Genomic DNA, 18831 nt, shown 5'->3' on the forward strand with positions numbered 1-18831 from the left:
AATAAGAAAAACTTAAAGATGGACTGTTGCAGTTTTATTGGGAGTGGTGTGTATGGCGGTAATGGTGTTTGGCAGATGAACTAACACAGCAGCTCCTGAGGGGGTAGTGCGCTACACCTATTTTAATAAACGTATAACATTTTTTACTGGTTCACACTATGTGGAGTTTTTTTTCTCCCTTTTAGGCTATATTGTTTGACTGCATGAGAGGTTCCAGTACATCACGCTGGCCATTTCCAATGATTGCTGGTTTGTGTTGATCCCTGGATGAATGGATTACCTTCTACTCTGATCCTCACTACATGCGTAGATGTCCCATGCATTGGTGTTTTACACCACAAGCTCTACTGACTCATTGAGCATAAGCCCATTTGAGTCCTCCTACTCCGGTAAGCCTTTTCACAGCCGCAGGTGGCTTTACTGCTATTTTTTCATTTAATATTGATGTCACATGGAAATTTCTTGGCTTGGAAGTCATCTCCTCACTATATTATTTTTTTTTTTTATGGACCTCTTTTTCATGTTATATTAATTTTTGTATAACACTATATGGACTCACTGAATGGATGTCCTGTGATCTTTATGTTATTGTTCCATATCATTTTTATTTGTTGATATTCATATATCACTTATTGACCTTTTATGCCACTTATGGTTATTTACATTATACAGAAGGTATAGAAGTACTTAACTTAATTTTTTGCAGTCATTCACATTTTGATTTCATTGTTTTTGCATACTTTTTAGAGCTGCAGATCATTTTTGTATATATAACACTACAAGGGGTTTCCATCACATACACTGACTTCAAAAACGAAAACATACGTGTAACACAGAAATGAGCTATTGAATAGCTTCATCAAGGTGGAGTATATAAAAGGCAAATTCTTTCACTTTCACATTTAAGACACAATCATCTGAACGGCTAGCATCTCACCTCCCCTGAAGCAAAGTAAGTTTTTATATTGTCTAAAGGGCATAGGCTATCTGCAGTTACAAGCAGTAAATATTGAAGTTTTCCTTATACAATAGTTGGTAACTGCACAGGGATGTCTTTAGTATTAGTTTTGCCTGTGGTGTACAGGCATACCCCACTTTTAAGTACACAATGGGGTTTATTTACTAAAGCTGGAAAGTGCAAAATCAGGCTCACTTCTGCATAGAAACCAATAAGCTTCCAAGTTTTATTACCAAAGCTTAATTGAACAAGCTGGGGTTAGAAGCTCATTGGTTTCTATGCAGAAATGAGCCTGATTTTGCACTTTCCAGCTTTAGCAAATAAACCCCATTGTGTACTTAAAAGTGGGGTATGCCTGTATTTTTGCAGATTAAGGTTTAGGATACTAAGCTGGTTTTATCGTTATCCTACATCATATATAAGAACATTTAAAGTTGTGCTATATCACATACTGCGTCCTCTTCTTTCCTTGACATGCTTATTCCAAAAAAATGAAGGGAGAGGGACAGAATACAAAAAATGTTTGAGGGATGCCATTCTAGGAAGGGTGTCTGGAAATGTAGTGCTCCTCCTTTGGGCAGCACAGTGGTGTAGTGGTTAGCACTCTCGCCTGGCAGTAACAAGGGTTGCTGGTTCAAATCCCAACCACAACACTACCCTCCTGGAGTTTGCATATTCTCCCTGTGTCTGTGTGGGTTTCCTCTGGGTACTCTGGTTGGCTTCTGCCCTAGTATATGAATGTGAGTTGGGAACCTTGGATTGTGGGCTCCACAAGGGTATGGAGTGTGTGTTGTACGTGTGGAGCGCTGTGTAAAATTGACTGTTATACGGGTACCTTAAATAAATAGGGATAATTGTAGACACCCACCCACACTCACTCAGGATAGACTGGTGTCTTAACTATGTAAAATAGGAACAGCAGGTGCAGGCTAAGCATAGGCAATTGTGTAAGGAGAAAATTCTGGGCAGCTGCACTCAAAGTCAATGCCTTTATTAAAGGAGGCAATAATCCAAGAAATGCAAACAGAATACAGGAGCTGATGCGTTTCACACTTTCAAAAGAGCTTATCCATAGCTAAAGAACCACAAACATTAACTGCAATATATACACTGATCTATATTAGACATGTGACCAAACCTGTGAATGAATTAGAGTTAATTAATATGTATAGCTGACATGTGTGGTTAAATGTGAGAGCACAAATAAGTATTCTGATAAATAGAAATAAGTATGAATACAAATATATTAAGAAAATGCTTCTGGCAAAAACCCCAAACATTACATTAATTAAGGGGCTCGGGATTCATTCCTCTTCCCCTTACCTACATATGGATGTGTGCTGGCTCAATATTGATATACCATTTAGTACATACGTTTATTTCATAAACAGCTGTAGGATGTACATTTTCAGATATATGAATGCACATTTAAGTATATCTTCACATGTTTACATTGATTCATCCCTGTGTTTTCAATTTTGTCTTATTTTTACTTTTGTTTCTTCTCGTACAAAATACAGAAAATGGAGATGCTGCTTTTCTTCCTCCCCTTTTCACCTTTTTTCCATCCTTTTGCTGTTTGTGATATTTCCATATATAATGGGTTCTTTTACAATTTCCGTTTTTTGTGGGTTGTTCCCATGTAATATGCGTGCAATTTGCATGCAGTTTTCATGTATCTTTTGATTATTCTTATTTTTATGCAATTTCTATGCAATTATTTCTGGGGTAGTTGCTAACATATATTTCCTAGTGAGTACAACATCAGGTTCTGCCTCATCTTTTCCTGTGCCCCTCTATAGTTGTCCACTTTAGTATACATATGCTCATATTATAGGTTTTGAGGTGATGTGAAAACATTTTTTGGGGAAAAAAAACGGACACTTGGATAGTTAAATGGACACGAATGCACATTTAGATCTTGTGCATATATTTGTGATATTTGATTATAATATCTAATGTTTTAAATTTATGGTTTTAATAATGATATGTTTGTCCATGTAGGAAAAAAGTAGAAAATCTTACATGTATTAGCCATTTTCTAAATAGTTTATATCTAGAAGCCACATCCATTTTTATATATGCATGAGCCATATTCACTTTCAGTAATAGTTATACTATATAGGTATTTCATATTTTTATATAGGCAGCAGAGACATCATGATTTCTTGAATACATTGGTATTCTCTGTTTAGTGCATATTTCTGCAAGTTTGTGGTCATTGACACTTTCAGACTTAGTTTAGTATTTGACATACATTTACGTATACATATGTTTATACTTACTAGATACACATGTCTATAAATGTTATCTGTTTATCATTATATTCCATTTTCAGTCTCTTTATATCATTTTCACGTCAGTTCACTTTCTTAACACAGTTTATATCTAAGTATAGATATTTATATTCAACTTGTATATGTTTAGTCTACACTGATATATTTTACTTTACTTCATTTTATCACACATGTACTTGGTATTAAGTATTCTTTTTCCTTGTTTATATTCAATGGATGCTCTACCAAAATGTTTTTTGTTTTTTATTGCCAGTAGCATTTTCTTAATATATTTTTCTTATATATTTTTATACATACCATATTTATCGGTGTATAACACATACTTGTTTCCCCTTAAAATCAGGGGAAAATCATGGGTGCGTGTTATACGCCGATCCCCATCGATCCCTGGCTGATTGTGAGTGGTGCCGATATACATACACAGCCGAGTGTACTCGGCTTGTCTCGGCTCCTCTAGGCTCTGCTCACAGTCACGCCCAGTCCCGCCTTATGATGGACATAACACAGGGACTGGGCGTGACTGTGAGTGGAGCCGAGAGGAGCTGAAACTAGCCGTGTACACTTGGCTATGTATGTATATCTGTGGCGCTCGGCTCCGCTCACAGTTTCGCCCAGTCTCGCCAATTAGAGTAATTTATTCACAGGTTTGGTCACATGTCCAATATAGATCAGTGTATATATTGCAGTTAATGTTTGTGGTTCTCTAGCTATGATTAAGCACTTTTGAAAGTGTGAAACGCGTCAGTTCCTGTATTACGTTGTTTGAGGTGGCTTGTATTTCTTGGAGTATTACCTTCTTTTAATAAAGGCATTGACTTTGAGTGTGCCTGTCCAGAATTTTCTCCTTACACTAAAAGATGTTTACTTAGAATGTATTTATCTTTTTTATTTATTCATTTACTTCATTTTGATATCCATTACATCTTTTCCAGTCCTATACAAAAAGTACAGCAACTCTATTAATTTCCTCTATAGAACTTGGAATCTAGAAAAAATCTTCCAATTGCACTTATCTCTTCTTAAATCATTTAATGTTTGAATTGAAAACATTTTAATGCACTTTACGAAATACGTCAGTTGGTCATTATATAAAATATAACATTGTATCCCACTAGTTAATTAGATAAAAAGACAATTATTAATATATGCAGCATCTACATAACACTGATATTGTACTTGAGATTATTTTAAAAGTTTAAAAATGTTTTTCTTTATTAGTTTTAGTGCATCATCACATATAAACTGTGGACCAGCAGACTTTTCAAGAAGTAAAACCAGAAATGGTAGGCTAAATAGAATTTACTACTTGTGAAGAAATTATATATATATATATATATATATATATATATATATATATATATATATATATATATATAACTTGGATATTGACATATTTTTTTGTTCTTACAGACTGATTATTCAAGCAAAAAAGAGATGCAAATGAAGCTATTTGAGGTAATATAAAGTATATACTGTAAAAATTAAGCCATAAAGCAATAATTAATAAGCTCTGGTGCAGATTCCCTTGCAGAGTGCAATTGCATATGCAAAGTACACAGTCTTTTTTAGTAAATCAACCCCCAAAACACACACACACACACACACATATATATATATATATATATATATATATGTATATATATATATATATATATATATATATATATATATATATATATATATATATATATATATATATATATATGTATATATATATATATACATATATATATATATATATATATATATATATATATATATATATATATATATATATATATATATATATATATATATATATATATCATATAATTTGGATATTGACATACTTTTTTGTTCTTACAGGCTAATCATTCAAGCAAAAAAGAGATGCAAATGAAGCTATTTGAGGTAATATAAAGTATATCCTGTAAAAGTTAAGCCATAAAGCATCTTGAACATGCCTTCTGAATTCTGCCTAATGTTTTTTAAGGCTGCAGATAGCATTCCTGCATTCTATATTTCCAGATTACAGATTGAAAATATGTCTTCAATTTAATTCAAGTAAAAATGAAAATATTGCATATGAATATTTCATATTTACAGCCAGCAGGGGGGGTTGTCAGCTCCTTTTAACATTTTACTTGACTACTTTCAGAGCTTGGGATGAATGTATAAAGGTGTCACAGAAAACTCATAAACATCCATAACAAAATGTAAAAAAAAAAAAGTGAAAAATATGAAAATATGAAAAAATGAATCTTTATTCACCTAATTGCACCTCAAAACTCTAATCAACAGATACAATGGATTATAATAATTGCACCCCCTGGGAGGAGTAGAATTATAAATCCAACAATCAAAAATTATAAAATAAATTTATAAACACAATATTATATACAAGTTGTATACATAGGGGTCGATTTACTAAAGGCAAATAGACTGTACACTTTGAATTTGCTCCAAAACTTGTAAATTAGATCAAGCTTCTCTTTGCAAAGAATACCCAATCACATGCAAGGAAGGTAAAAAAAAAAATTTTTGCTTGCACATGATTGGATGATGAAAGTCGTCAGAGCTTTCCCTCATTTAATAAACTCTGGTGCAGATTCCCTTGCAGAGTGCAATTGCATATGCAAAGTACACAGTCTTTTTTAGTAAATCAACCCCCAAAAAACATCTATATATATATATATCATATAATTTGGATATTGACATACTTTTTTGTTCTTACAGGCTAATCATTCAAGCAAAAAAGAGACGCAAATTAAGCTATTTGAGGTAATATAAAGTATATCCTGTAAAAATTAAGCCATAAAGCATCTTGAACATGCCTTCTGAATTCTACCTAATGTTTTTTTAAGGCTGCAGATAGCATTCCTGCATTCTATATTTCCAGATTACAGATTGAAAATATGTCTTAATTTTTATTCAAGTAAAAATGAAAATATTGCATATGAATATTTCATATTTACAGCCAGCAGGGGGGGTTGTCAGCTCCTTTTAACATGTTACTTGACTACTTTCAGAACTTGGGATGAATGTATAAAGGTGTCACAGAAAAATCATAAACATCCATAACAAAATGTAAAAAAAAAAATGAAAAATATGAAAATATGAAAAAAATGAATCTTTATTTACCTAATTGCACCTCAAAACCCTAATCAACAGATACAATGGATTATAATAATTGCACCCCCTGGGAGAAGTAGAATTATAAATCCAACAATTAAAAATGATAAAATAAATTTATAAACACAATATTATATACAAGTTGTATACATAGGGGTCGATTTACTAAAGGCAAATAGACTGTACACTTTGAATTTGCTCCAAAACTTGTAAATTAGATCAAGCTTCTCTTTGCAAAGAATACCCAATCACATGCAAGGAAGGTAAAAAAAACATAATTTTTGCTTGCACATGATTGGATGATGAAAGTCGTCAGAGCTTCCCCTCATTTAATAAGCTCTGGTGCAGATTCCCTGGCAGAGTGCAATTGCATGTGCAAAGTACACAGTCTTTTTTAGTAAATCAACCCCCAAAAATTATCTATATATATATATCATATAATTTGGATATTGACATACTTTTTTGTTCTTACAGGCTAATCATTCAAGCAAAAAAGAGATGCAAATGAAGCTATTTGAGGTAATATAAAGTATATCTTGTAAAAATTAAGCCATAAAGCATCCTGAACATGCCTTCTGAATTCTCCCTAATGTTTGTTAAGGCTGCAGATAGCATTCCTGCATTCTATATTTCCAGATTACAGATTGAAAATATGTCTTAATTTTTATTCAAGTAAAAATGAAAATATTGCATATGAATATTTCATATTTACATCCAGCAGGGGGGGTTGTCAGCTCATTTTAACATGTTACTTGACTACTTTCAGAGCTTGGGATGAATGTATAAAGGTGTCACAGAAAACTCCTAAACATCCATAACAAAATGTAAAAAAAAAAAAAAAGTGAAAAAATCTGAAAATCTGAAAAAAATGAATCTTTATTCCCCTAATTGCACCTCAAAACCTCTAATCAACAGATACAATGAATTATAATAATTGCACCCCCCGGGAGGAGTAGAATTATAAATCCAACAATCAAAAATTATAAAATAAATTTATAAACACAATATTATACACAAGTTGTATACATAGGGGTCGATTTACTAAAGGCAAATAGACCTGACACTTTGAATTTGCTCCAAAACTTGTAAATTAGATCAAGCTTCTCTTTGCAAAGAATACCCAATCACATGCAAGGAAGGTAAAAAAACATAATTTTTGCTTGCACTTGATTGGATGATGAAAGTCGTCAGAGCTTCCCCTTATTTACTAAGCTCTGGAGCAGATTCCCTTGCAGAGTGCAATTGCATATGCAAAGTACGCAGTCTTTTTTAGTAAATCAACCCCCAAAAAACATCTAAGTCACAATACTATAATCCATAGAATTATTTACCATGACAAGTTATGTTGAGCACATAACTAAAAAACAAAAGACAATAAATACTACTCATGAGTTCTTCTCCAAATATCCAAAAACCACAAGAAAGCACAAGAAATACCAATGTCTGAACAATGAAACAATATATTGAGATAATGGGATCCTACTGAAATAATCAGACAAAATCTCCCAAAAAAATGTAGCCGAATAAATGCTAGAATCTGACTAAAGCTAGATATTGCATATATTGAGGTCCTGGAGAGGAATCCTGCACATCTATAAGAAATCAAGCAGGCTTTCATGTGACAGATTTTATTTAACTGGCATGTTAGAGAGAAAAAAAAAACGGACATGTAAATAGCCCAAGGTCGGACTTTAGAGGCACAATGGACAGTAATGAGTATAAAAAAAGTATATTTTATTCATAACAGTACATGGTACAGAAAACCAAAAAAAAAAAAAAGGATTAAAAGCATATGATACACAATATATGTGGTGATGATATGGACTTGGACACTGAAAATCAAAACCCCTTAGGCCCCTTCAGTAATGATCCGCCCCATGATGATCCACTTGCTCAGCGGGGATCGCTCAGTTGTCCCCGCTGAGCCGGCGGATGACAGGGTGGTCCCGATACACTGTGCAGGGACTGCCCTGCCAGCTCTCCGCTCTCCTCTATGGGGGATCGAGTGAACACGAACCGTCTGTGCGTGTTCATCCGATCCGCTCTGCAGATGGATAGAAAAATAGGATTTTCCTCCATCTGCAGAATCGGACAATTGCGGAGGCGGACGATAGCGGGTGTCTGCGGATGTTCATCCGCAGACACCCGCTATCCCATAGGGATGCATGTATGTCCGTATTTCATCTGCAAAAAGATGGATGAAATACGGACATAATGTCCGCATGTGTGAAAGGGGCCTTAGAAGTATAAATATATACCAGAGGCCAGCAAGATATATATGAATACTCAATAAAGAGCCCAGGCTGCAATCAGCAAAGCAGAAACCGAATTAGGTCACTCAGAGCCATCATAACTCATGATCCGTCCTGTATACCCCCCAGGAAAAACACATTATTTTACTGGGGGGTATGCGGGATGGATCAGAAGCTATTGAGTATTCATATATATATGTGGCTGGCCTCTGGTATATATTTATACTTCTAAGGCATTTTGGTTTTCATTGTCCATGTCCATATCATCTCCAATTTTCTGATTGGACAAGGTGGAAACCATAATGTCACCGCCCTGCCTCTCCACCTCGTCCAACCAGCGAATGCTTTGCATTCATTGTGAGAAATGCAGGACATTCTCTGAATGGCTCTGTGCCAAGCGAGTAAACCTTAAAGGGCTTGTAAAGGTAAATGTTTTTTCACCTTAATGCATTCTAGGCAGTACCCTCGGGAGGAAGCAGAGACAGCCGGCGAGGGACCCCAGAAGAGCAGGTTCGGGGCCACTCTGTGCAAAACGAGCTGCACAGTGGAGGTAAGTATAACATGTTTGTTATTTAAAAAAAAAATACTTTACAATCCCTTTAACTACCGTATATACTCGAGTATAAGCCGAGATTTTCAGCCTCTTTTTTGAGGCTGAAAGTGCCCCCCTCGGCTTATACTCGAGTCATCGCTGTCTGCCCGCTCGATCAGCGTGTCGAGCAGACAGACAGCGGCCATTCTATAATTCAAAAGCCGCGCCTCCGGCGCCGCCTTCGCCTGTGATAGGCGGAACACTGAATTTCCCAGCAGCCTGTGTTCCGCCTATCACGGACATCGTATCATCCTCGTACTACGGACGAGGATGATACGATGTCCGTGATAGGCGGAACACAAGCTGCTGGGAAATTCAGTGTTCCGCCTATCACAGGCGAAGGCGGAGGCGCGGCTTTTGAATTTTACAATGGCCGCCGAGGCGCCGACGAAGAGGGCACGGGACGGAGGCAAGGGAAGGCACGGCACGGGACGGGACGGAGGCAAGGCAAGGCACGACACGGGACGGAGGCAAGGCACGGCACGGCACGGGACGGAGGCAAGGCACGGGACGGAGGCTCGGGACAAAGGCTCGGGACACAGGTAGGCTGGACACACACACACACACACACACACACACACACACACACACACACACACACACACACACACACACAGAGACACACACAGGGATGGATGGATGGATGGAGACACACACACACAGGGATGGATGGATGGATGGATGGAGACACACACACACAGGGATGGATGGATGGATGGACACACACACACACAGGGATGGATGGACGGACACACAGGGATGGACGGACACACAGGGATGGACGGACACACAGGGATGGACGGACACACAGGGATGGACGGACACACAGGGATGGACGGACACACACACAGGGATGGACAGGCATGTCTCACCCTCGGCTTATACACGAGTCAATAAGTTTGCCAGTTTTTTTGGGGGTAAATTGGGGGCCTCGGCTTATATTCGGGTCGGCCTATACTCGAGTATATACTGTAAGTGACATTTAGTCAACTAAAGTGTTACCTATCATAAATTGTCATGGGTGTTTCTGGATTATCTTCATCCTCTTTGCAGCCACTTCCTGTCTACACAAATGCACTCCAGGATGGGTGCATGTCATTACTCAAAGTAAGCTCATGGATGGCGGCAATAGTGGATTATGTTATGGGCAATGGCAAGGCTGTATACCATCACCATTGTAAAAGTTGGCAAAGCAGGAGAGTTGTAACAGATATGTCATTTTACATGAGAGATAGACCACTGTGTAAGAGAAGACAAAAGTTTACTTTCCTAACCCTGGGAAGTCAGTATGTGTTGTACTTAAACAGATAGAGATTAAAGTTGAAACAGAAAAAAGTAGAGCATGTAGATATATTAAATATACCCATCATGAGAAAAACTGAATTGTGGTCCTTTTTTAAAAATGCTAGTTGACTGACTGTGTTAGGTTTTAGTATTTCTGATTTAGTGATTTTTCGTAGACTAAATTAACATTATTTTGGTAGACTAAAATACAGCTAAAACGAAAACAATTCAGATGACTAAAATCCGACTAAAACAAAAATTGCATTTTAGTTAAAAGACTAAAATATGACTAAAACTAAAATGGCATTTTAGTCAACAGAGATTATGATTAAAACTAAATTGAAATTTGACCCCAAAATTAACAAGGATATACCACATAAGAATAAGTAGGGGCATCTACTAAGTCAATGTTTCTTAACTCCAGTCCTCAAGTACCCCCAATAGGTCAAGTTTTCAGGATTTCCCTCAGATGAAATGGCTGTGGTAATTACGGCAGGCAAACTGATCAAATCACCTGTGCAAAACAATGGAAAGCCTGAAAACATGACCTGTCGGTAGTACTTGAGAATTGTAGCTGAGAAACACAGCTGCTGAAAGAAAAAAAAATAAGAAAAAGGCTTTACTTTTTTTTTTTATTAATATTGTTGGTAAAATATTCAGGTAATATGTGCAATAGCATTACAGCCAATAGAGTTTAGAGTTTTAAAAAAAAAATATATTTTTTTACCACTTCCCGACCACCCGCCACCATGCTGCAGCTCAGTTTCAGGGTCTTGGCATTCTTCTTATAGCCCAGGCCATCTTCTTGTAGACCACAATAGAGCAACAATTCTTTTTTTTCAGATCCTCAGAGAGTTCTTTGCCATGAGGTGCCATGTTGAACTTCCAGTGACCAGTATGAAAGAGTGAGAGAGATAACTCCAAATTTAACACACCTGCTCTCCATTCACACCCAAGACCTTGTAACACTAACGATTTACATGACACCTGGGAGGGAAAATGGATAATTGGGCCCAATTAAGACAATTTCATTTAGGGGTGTACTCTTGTTGCCAGCGGTTTAGACATTAATGGCTGTGTGTTGAGTTATTTTTAGGGGACAGCAAATTTACTCTGTTATACAAGCTGTACACTCACTACTTTACATTGTAACAAAGTGTCATTTCTTCAGTGTTGTCGCATTAAAAGATATAATAAAATATTTACAAAAATGTGAGGGTGTGCTCACTTTTGTGAGATACTGTAAGGGGGATCTGCCTATGTAAATAAGGCAGATCCCCGTTCTGACAGGAGACATCATGGAGATCTTCTGTTCCCAGTCAATGGAAACAACGATGTCTGTGGTGTTCCAGGCAGCCCATTCCCTCTACAGTTAGAACACACACAGTTAACCCCTTGATCACCCCTAGTGTTAACCCCTTCCATCCCAGTGTCATTGTTACATTGATCAGTGCATTTTTATAGCAATGATCAATGTAATAATGTCTCTGGTCCCCAAAAAGTGTAATTTGGGGTCAGATTTGTCCACCGCAATGTCGCAACCCCACTAAAAATCACAGATCTCTATCATTAGCAGTAAAAACAACAAATAATAAATAAAAGTCCCTAAATCTATCCCATAGTTTTTAGATGTGATAACTTTTGTGCAAACCAATAAATATACGTCTATTGCATTTTTTTTTAACGAAAAATATGTAGAGGAATAAATATCGGCACAAACTGATGAATAAATTCGTTTTTTTTATATATTTTTTTGGATATGTATTATAGCAGAAAGTAACACCCGCAGAGATGATCAAATACCACCAAAAGAAAGATCTATTTGTAGGAAAAAGGATGTCAATTTTGTTTGGGTACAGCCTCGCACGACAGCGCAATTGTCAGTTAAAGTGACACAGTGCCGTATCACAAAAAACGGCCTGGTCAGGAAGTGTGTAAATCCTACCGGGGCTGAAGTGGTTAAAGTTGCACTTCTATTTGTCAAAAAGCAATATTTTGGTTTTATTAATAAAATGATTATATATATATATATATATATATATATATATATATATATATATATATATATAATCACAGTGGCTAAATCTATGTCTGTAGTGCATGTTCAAACCTTAATAGCATAAATAATAACAGGTTATTCAAATTTTACTCCCAGAGTATATAATCAGTTTAGCAATTCTAGAGAAATTCCTAAATAATACATTACATTTGAACTAAATTCATTAGATTTTAGTCAACTGAAATGTAGGGGATCGACTAAAATGTACTGGAAATTTTAGTCTACTAAAGTAGACAAAAACAAAAACAATTCAGATGACTAAAATACAACTAAAACTAAAATGGCATTTTAGTCAAAAGACTATGACTAAAACTAAATTGAAATTTGACGTCAAAATTAACACTGACTGGCCTGAAGCAGGATTGAAACCAAAGAATAATGGAAAAGTCAAAATTCCTTAAAGTGTTTTTTAGCCTAAAAAAAGGAAAGAAAATCCTGCTCCTTTAAAGCATGTTATACAGCACAGTGCCTGTGCTGTGTCATTTGGCCCCCTGTTTCGCCTGAAATACCTGGCTGATCCTGACAGTTTCTGCCCTCCCCCCTGTAAACTGCATCATAGCTGCTGAGCCCTGACACCGTGATCAGTTTACATATCTCAGTGACTCAGTCATCTGCAGCTATCTGCAGCTCTCCTGTGTCTCCCTGTGTCCTCCTCCCCCTCCCCTCTCTGCCTGTCTGCTCCTATGACAGTGCCCACCCACTCCCTTCCTGCTGCTGAAATAACTTTTAATGTCTCATATAATCCTCTTTGTTTCCTTATGATATTTGCACATCTGTGTTTTATTAAAAAAATATGCCGTTTATACCTGTTTTCAGAGCACCGCTTGGCGCCCACGTGACCCGCCAGCTCTCTCCTCCTCTCGCCCTGACTTACGTCAGCAGGGGAATCTCGGCCCTGCCCACTGCTGCTGCCAGATGGGGAGAGGAGATTGTCAGCCGGTCACGTGAGCACTGAGCGGCACCCTGAAAACAAGTGTAAATGTCATTTTGTTTATAAAACACAGAGAAAGGGGCAAATATCATTAGGAAACAAAGAGGATTATATGAAGTTATTAGTGTGGGTTAACAACAACCACTTTCACTATACTTATTTCAAGTTAGTGACTCTGACAGTTTTGAAATCATAGCAACAGAATACTTCTCCCATGACATGTATCTTTTAAAGTTGAATTTGAGGTACTGTTAATGCAGTTCTGTATTCATTAAAAAAAAACATATTAAACATACATTTTAAATACAAAAAGCATAGGTAAACTGCATAAAAATTCAGATGCCAGTATCCTTGAATCTACTGATCATTCCGACAAGTGTTTTCCCTGAAGATAAACTCTGCTTTGACATTTTAGGTGCTTGGACCACTCCAATACTTGCTTATGCGCATGGCATTTATACTTTTTTGCTTCCCTGGGGCAACTGTTTTAGACTGACAAATCCCTAGCATGGACTGGCTAACCTTGGTATTATAAGTCTTAGCCCTTGTACACACGGTCGGAGAATCCGTCGGAATGTGTCCTATCGGACCGTGTCATTGGATAATCTGACTGTGTGTGGTATGCATCGGACTGATTCCGTCGGAATATCCGTCGGACCCAATTTTCCAACATGTTGGAAATATTTTCTGACCAACTGGTTCGATCGGACATACTCCGATCATGTGTAGAGAATTTTGATCGGACCAAGAGCCACGCATGCTCAGATCAAATTCCTACATCAAATCTATTGGCTACTAGCCTGAACGTAGTCCCATCGTAATGAAATTACGTCATCACGTTCTGAATGATCGGATTTTTCGACAACTTAGTCCGACCGTGTGTATGCAACAGTTTCGGACAAGATCCGACAGACAAAATCCGACGGATTTGGTTGTCGAAATCTCCGACCGTGTGTACAGGGGCATAGCCTCAAAAGGCAATCTGAATCCAGGGCTGGAGATGCTGAAAAAGACATTGCACTCTACATAAAAAACCTTACTAGCAGGTCATTTCTAGGTAATTTTTAGCCAGAGTGGGTGAACTGTAGGTACATAGCATACAATTCCAACAACAAAAATGTACAAACTTTAGAGGGACAACAAGAATAAGGACCCAGTTATGCAGAGTCCATGCAAAATTCCGACCATGCTTATGCAACCAACATAACTGTACTAAACATTTTCTAATTGTTTTTTTTTTTTCCCTAACAGTATTATGGAGAGTATAAAAGCCTATCAACCGTCTTGAAGGATGCTATTTCAGGCTGTATTAATGAACTGTACACTATTGCAGACGATGTGGACAAATTCCATAAGGGAGCCACCATTACCAATGTTGTGGGAAGTACAGCTGGGATTGCAGGTGGAATCCTCACCATTGTAGGCATCGCTCTAGCACCAGTAACACTTGGCACATCTTTGATAATTAGTGGTGTTGGAATTGGTGTAGCTACAGCTGGAGGAGTCACTGGAGTTTCTGCTTCTATAGCAGATACTGTAAATACTAAAAAGAAATGTAATATAGTAAGTGAGAAGATAAAAAAAATTAACGACTTGATAGATACATTAAAAAAACTTGCTTTAAATATCGAAAAACTTTCTACACAAATCGTAGCTGAGCTTAATGTACCTTTTGGGGAAGAAGTACATGATTTGACCAGACTGGGGGGCAGAGGATTGTTTGTTGCAGTGGAAGTAGGTAGATTGGCTCAACTGGGGAGGATAGCACAAGCTGCAGCTCGAGGGGCTGAGTTAGCAGCACAGGGAGCGCGAGCAATTCGTGCCGTTTCTGGAGTATTTGCCGCATTGTTTATAGTTATTGATGCTGCCTTTCTTGTAAGGGGATCAGTAGAGCTCCATAGAGGTGCTAAAACAGAGACAGCAGAAGAGATAAGGAAGATTGCGGATGGACTGCTAGGAACATTGCATGACATGCAAGAAAACAATAGGACCCTACTTGATGAAATTAGACAATTTACTTTAGAACTTACCTGGTAATGGAAGGCATAACAATGCAAACACACACATGTATATGAACAGTGGCTTGCAAAACATAGGAGGCTCTTTCTTAATATTGATGTCGCTTACAGAAGTTCATTAGCATTAGTTTGTTTGAATATCTGCTAAATTTTACACGTCTTATAATCATTATAATCATTACAAATACAATATGACTACTTATATCACAAACTAAGTAAGTACTGACAATGATATATATCTCTGCAAGACAGCATTTTTCACATTTTGAGTATTGGTCAGTGCCGGCCTGTCCATTAGAGGTGCACAGACACCACCACCCCATCCATGCATCCGGCCACCTAATCTATGTGCAGGGCACCAGACGCATGGATTCCAATGACGGGGGGGGGGGGGTTTGAAGCTTCTGGTTAAAGCCAGAGGCTCTAATAGGCTTCAAAAAAGGGTGGGCTCGGGTTGCAGAGCACCCAGAGCACCCAGTTGTGTGACAATAGTGAATGAATATTTGCTATTCTCACACTGATTTCCCAGCCAATCTTGTCTGGCTCCTGGAGGGGGGCCATTGGTTTGAATCGCTCGTCACTGGTATTGGTCTATGTTATTGAAGGTGTTTAGAGTACTGTTTTTTTACAGCTAGTAACAGCATCACTTGTTTTGAATATTTGTGCCTTTAAGAATTTATGCATGTGGAAGGCAGTCAGTTACAATCAAGGAGCATTTTGTTATACAATAATTTATTTGCTGTATGAACAGGGGATCAGTTTGCTATTGATACCTAATAATTCAGTATGTTCAATAATTATGCCTCTTCTATTAAATTTCTGTCTAACTCAATTGCATATTTCTCATGCTATGTTAATAAAGAACAAATATACCCAAGGCAAATTTCTCTTTTTAAAGAGGTGTGGGGTTGGGCAGGCTGCAGGATCTTGACTGTTGTTTGTGACCCAATAAGGATATTTCCTTAAAGACAAAACAAACCTGTCCTGAGAGAATGAGGAAAATTTACTAGGAGTAAAGGAATTGATAATCTTCATTAAAATAATCTAATCGTGCTAAAAGCAAATTCCTGTTTACTTTGAAAACCCAATCATGTGCAGATGAAGGAAGCAAACAAGAATTTACAGTTCATGTGATTAGATATTTAATTGAATATTCACTTAGTATATTAGTTGAGGATTTTCAACTGCTTGGCTCTCACAGTAATCCAAGGGCTTCAATGCTTTGAGTTGCTGATATGGGAGGAGTTTTGACCACTTATTGCATACCTGCTCCAGGTCAGATACTCTACGGCCCCTTTCACACTGGGGCGGTGCGGGCATCGGTGGTAAAGCGTTGCTATTTTTAGCGCAGTTTTACCGGTGGTATTCACCCTGTAGCGGCCGAAAAAGGGTTAAAACCGCCTGCAAATCGCCACTGCAGCGGCGCTTTGCCAGCGGTATAGCCGTGCAGCCCCATTGATTTCAATGGGTAGGAGCGGTGAAGGAGCGGTGAATACACCGCTCCTTCACTGCTCCAAAGATGCTGCTAGCAGGATTTTTTTACCATTTTTTTGCACCGTTCCAGTGTGAAAGCCCTCCGGCTTTCACACTGGAGTGAAAGGAGCTGCTTTTTTCAGGTGCTATACAGGTGCTATTTTTAGCGCTCTAGCGCCTGAAAAATGCCTCAGTGTGAAAGGGGCCTAATACTCTAGTATTTTCTACCATTTAGACCTCATGCACACTGGGTGTTTAGCCAAAAGGCTATGAGGCTCTGGCATTTAGGTGTAAGGTCTGGGCACAAGTGCAGCATCTAGCCCCACAGCCAGCAGCTTGTCAAAGTCAATGAGTGGCTGATAGCCACTGTGGCTGGAAGCAAGCCCTGGGCACATAATGCCCTAAACATAAGTGCCGCTCATTGCATTGTCCAGCACCATCCAGCTGCGGTCAGCCTCTCATTGAATTTGACAGGCTGCTGGCTACAGGACTGGTTGGTGCCTGTGCACAGAACAACTAAACACCGGAGCCTGATGTACCAAGTTAAGTGTCCAGTGTGTATAAGGCCTTACTAATTACTTCATTCCTACAATTAATCTAATAGTAGTAACAGACTTTCTGAATATTTGGTTTGTTTATAAATGAAATAGGCCCACTGTGGTTAATTTATTAAAGGAGCAAGGAATGCTAACTTAGCTTAGTGAATAAGATGAAGCTGTGTTTACTGCAGTCATCCAATAATGTGCAAGCAAAAATACTGTTTTCATATTTCCCTTGCACATCATTGGATTTTCAAAGTGAATATCCATTACTATTATTAATAAATTACTCTATATAATGCCCAGTGGAAAAAAATGCTTACTTCACACATGTTTAGAAGAAAGAGTTCAATAGACAGAATTATTACTCAGAAATATAGTAACAAAATAATAAAAAAAACTCAATATAAATAAATACGTAAAAAAGAACAAAGGAAATACCTTATTAAAAAACTGGCATAATTAACTGCAAACAATAGGCCCAAGTGCCAGGGTGGAATTTAACTAAAACATCAACTTTAATTGTTTTTGTAAGAGATGCTCCCTCTGTTCCTCATCCATAATGAACAGTTGGATACCTCTAATATTGCTATCATGGTACCATATCATATACTGTATCTAGTTGCTGGTGATTTTGTGTCATATATATGATCAGAAATGTGTATAGAAATGCAATCTTTCAATCTCCTCTTTACCTACTGTAGCGGTCATAACCCTTGATAGGCCTTGACTTTTGGGCTTACCGGTTACCTCCACTTGGCTTGTTCTTCCACGTCTAGGGGTTCCCAGGGTTAGTACCCAACAATTTTGGACGCTGACACCATAAAAGTCCTTTAGAAAGGTTTTTATTTGCAGGGGGTAACATCCAACAAACACAGTCTCATATGGGAACAGAGGGCAAGGGTGAATAAACTCAGGCACCTTGAGCTGCTAATCACCAGAAAGTCTCTAATATGACCCAGAGAGTAGCCACTTGCAGCTGGGCGCTTCAAGACTGAACAAATCTCTAGCCAGAGATTATGGCAGTCAGCACTTTGATCCAGAATTTACTGTCTTTGACCTTGAATAAAGCTTTCAACTGAAAATGAATAGGAACCCTTTCCTCAGTACCTGGAACGTTCTCTGTCTCCTTGGTAGTACTGGAAAAGCGTGAATTCGTTAGTGTCCTTGACAACCCAGCAACCAGGCACTTCTTGGGAAGCCAGCTTGTTGGCCCTCCTCCGAAGAGTCCTCCCCCGATCGCTTACACGAGCTGCGGTGCCCCTCCAAGTTGAGAGCACACCTGGACGCCTTGAATCCTCCTTCAGTTACTGCACC

The 18831-nt window shown here is 37.9% G+C and overlaps 1 protein-coding gene across 16 annotated transcripts; it reads left to right on the forward strand.

Moving 5' to 3' along the window:
• The first annotated feature begins 254 nt into the window (after positions 1 to 254).
• On the forward strand, positions 255 to 16379 carry LOC143988771 (apolipoprotein L3-like). 16 transcript variants are annotated; one of them, XM_077488619.1, is made up of 8 exons: positions 815 to 952; positions 4474 to 4538; positions 4666 to 4710; positions 5101 to 5145; positions 5971 to 6015; positions 6841 to 6885; positions 9075 to 9168; positions 14736 to 14912. In XM_077488619.1, the coding sequence occupies exons 2-8, from the start codon at positions 4536 to 4538 to the stop codon at positions 14750 to 14752; spliced, it is 294 nt and encodes a 97-aa protein (XP_077344745.1). In that variant the 5' UTR covers positions 815 to 952; positions 4474 to 4535; the 3' UTR covers positions 14753 to 14912. The 16 variants fall into 16 exon arrangements, with proteins under 16 accessions (XP_077344734.1, XP_077344740.1, XP_077344739.1 ...); XM_077488618.1 differs by lacking the exon at positions 14736 to 14912 and adding an exon at positions 10187 to 14729 and having other exon boundaries at positions 9075 to 9226; XM_077488608.1 differs by lacking the exons at positions 815 to 952; positions 9075 to 9168 and adding an exon at positions 255 to 389 and having other exon boundaries at positions 14736 to 16379.
• Positions 16380 to 18831: the final 2452 nt, after the last annotated feature.

This window comes from Lithobates pipiens, unplaced genomic scaffold (genome assembly GCF_037356315.1).
Source record: "Lithobates pipiens isolate NorthernLeopardFrog02 unplaced genomic scaffold, aLitPip1_a1.2 Scaffold_18, whole genome shotgun sequence".
NCBI lineage: Eukaryota > Metazoa > Chordata > Amphibia > Anura > Ranidae > Lithobates > Lithobates pipiens.

What these genes read in the sequence shown, in the direction of transcription:
- LOC143988771 (XM_077488608.1), top strand. An exon ending in TGCAAATGAAGCTATTTGAG is followed by an intron (nt 4,711 to 5,100) that starts GTAATATAAAGT and finishes TTGTTCTTACAG; the next exon opens with GCTAATCATTCAAGCAAAAA. An exon ending in TGCAAATGAAGCTATTTGAG is followed by an intron (nt 5,146 to 5,970) that starts GTAATATAAAGT and finishes TTGTTCTTACAG; the next exon opens with GCTAATCATTCAAGCAAAAA.